This window comes from Dendrobates tinctorius, unplaced genomic scaffold, assembly GCF_039654945.1.
Source record: "Dendrobates tinctorius isolate UK_male_01 unplaced genomic scaffold, ASM3965494v1 ptg000037l, whole genome shotgun sequence".
Classification (NCBI taxonomy): Eukaryota; Metazoa; Chordata; class Amphibia; order Anura; family Dendrobatidae; genus Dendrobates; species Dendrobates tinctorius.
In genome coordinates, this window is record NW_027361705.1 from 9,374,236 (window position 1) to 9,376,425 (window position 2,190).

The window sequence follows — 2,190 nt, forward strand, 5'->3', positions numbered from 1 at the left end:
CATTCAGTTCTTATCATTCCCCCCTTTGACATCTTCATTTTCCACAATCTGGAACACTGGATCCTGCAACAACAGCGGATAGTGGCTCGTTCACCAGGTACTATCCCAGGCCGACGGGTTGCCTGAGGGAGACAGGTCTTCTACCTTCTCCATCCCCCAGATACTGAAGCCACGTCCATTATTGCAAGAGTACGCTCCTTCATGCCAGAAATGAGATGTCAACCTAGAACTCAAGGAAATAATAGTTAAATTCTTGTTGTTTACAGTCAAACTTCCTTATCTATTTCTGCATCTTTTCTTGCATATATAGATACACCAAAAAACAAGTTTCAATAGCACATATATTACAAGGAGACAAACAGCAATACGTAATAAACTTAGTATAATCCCAGCTATCCAGCCTCCAATACCCTTAAACCAATTAGCTGGATTAAGAAAGGAGAAAGTGTCTGACCACCAACTGTCCTTAGTATGATCATTGTCTTTATCATACTGATCTCTAAGTCTTTGAACATCCTCTATTTTTAATCTTAACTTTAAAGTACTGTTGGAATCTATATAATGACAGCAAGTGGGTCCGATGACTTGACACATACCTCCTTGCGCTGCAGTTAAATAATCTAGTACTATGGTATGCTGATTAGTGACTATGATAAGCTGATTTTGGACAGCAACAGTGGTGTTCAGTATATCCAATATATCCCATATTTGGTCATCTAAGTAATCTGTAGCCCTGACCAATTTATCCCACATTTGAGTAATCATAGGATAAATAAAAATAGAGCTGACAATTTTATTAGCCACACTCATCTGCACTATATGTGGTCTCCCAGAGAGGCGAGGTGTATTGTCAGCAGCTCTTTTGTACAACGTGTGTTTAGGTATGCTCTGAGTATTCAACTGGTCATTCGGAATAACAAAGGTAGCTGGAGTCAAACGACCCAGAGTACAAGCACCTTTTACCCCTACTGGCAACCACTTATATGCATTGTCTCCACATACCCAGAACATATCACTAGGTAAGTCCCATATGGCTGAATGTTGTAATACCAATCTATGCACCAAATCTATGAATGCAGATGCATTCTGGAGCATGCACCAAGGTGGAGCTTGTCCTAGGGGACTACAATAGCCTGCATCGGGATTTCCACAAGGGGAGGTTCCTTTCTTATATTCCGAGGACTCGTTACAGGGCATATTACCGGGAACATTAATACAAGTTTCGTTAGTGCCCTGGGGAAATAAATTGGAGTACTCCCATGACATATTATGTAACCTTCTTTCTAGCAACATTGGTTTGAAAGCGTCAGTAGAATATGAAGTTACATCGAAACTAATTTGTAGGCCATACATTGGAATTTGCCCCAGGTTAGTTAATCGAGTTCTATTCCTGGGTACCCAAACTCCTCCTTTATATGCCAAATATTGAAGGTGTGTACTACTTCCTGAAAGGTTACCCTGCCACCAAGGGTATCCTACCCATCCCACAATAGGTATACCGACAGTTGTGTTCCATAACTTCACATTATTTGTGGCATTATTAGCAAGTGTATCAGAACAATTGGTCCAGGCAAATAGTTCCTCGGGTGGCACAGGAATAACAAGGAATGGAATACTAGTGGCTGATACTGGTGAATATGTGCAGATCCAGCAATCTGCTGGAGACTGAGTGTCATTTGACCAATCATTCAGTAATTTTTCATGATGTTGTATAAACTTATTATTCAAGGACATTGGAGAATTTAGGCTGTCCCACGCAGCTACTATCATTAATATAGAAGATGTAAAACCAAGCCAAAGCATTATGCTCTTTTATGTACTATTTACTCCTGTGGCTATTTTACAATGTGATGCGTGGATCCAGGTTGGTCGTCCTTCCAACTTAACAGAAGTAGGCGTTGTTAGGAGTACTTGATAAGGTCCTTGATATCGGGGTTCAAGAGTCTTTCTGGAGTGTTTCTTGACATATACGTAATCACCAGGTTGTAGGCAGTGAGTTCCTTCCACACTGTCTGGATCTGGAATGGAAGAGAAAACTAGAGAATGCATTTGAGTTAAATGCTTTTGCAACTGGATTACATAATTCGTCAAATTATCCACATTAAGTGTTAAGACCTGTGGGTAGTACAACCCTGTGTTTGGTGGTCTTCCAAACAATATCTCGAAGGGTGATAGTTTAGTTTTCCCCGT

The 2,190-nt window shown here is 40.5% G+C and overlaps 1 protein-coding gene across 1 annotated transcript; it reads right to left on the minus strand.

The window, feature by feature from the left end:
• Positions 1-276: 276 nt before the first annotated feature.
• Positions 277-1,803, minus strand: LOC141088115 (uncharacterized). The gene has a single exon (XM_073574059.1). It carries the CDS (start codon positions 1,801-1,803, stop codon positions 277-279), a length of 1,527 nt encoding a protein of 508 aa, XP_073430160.1.
• Between the last annotated feature and the right edge of the window lie 387 nt (positions 1,804-2,190).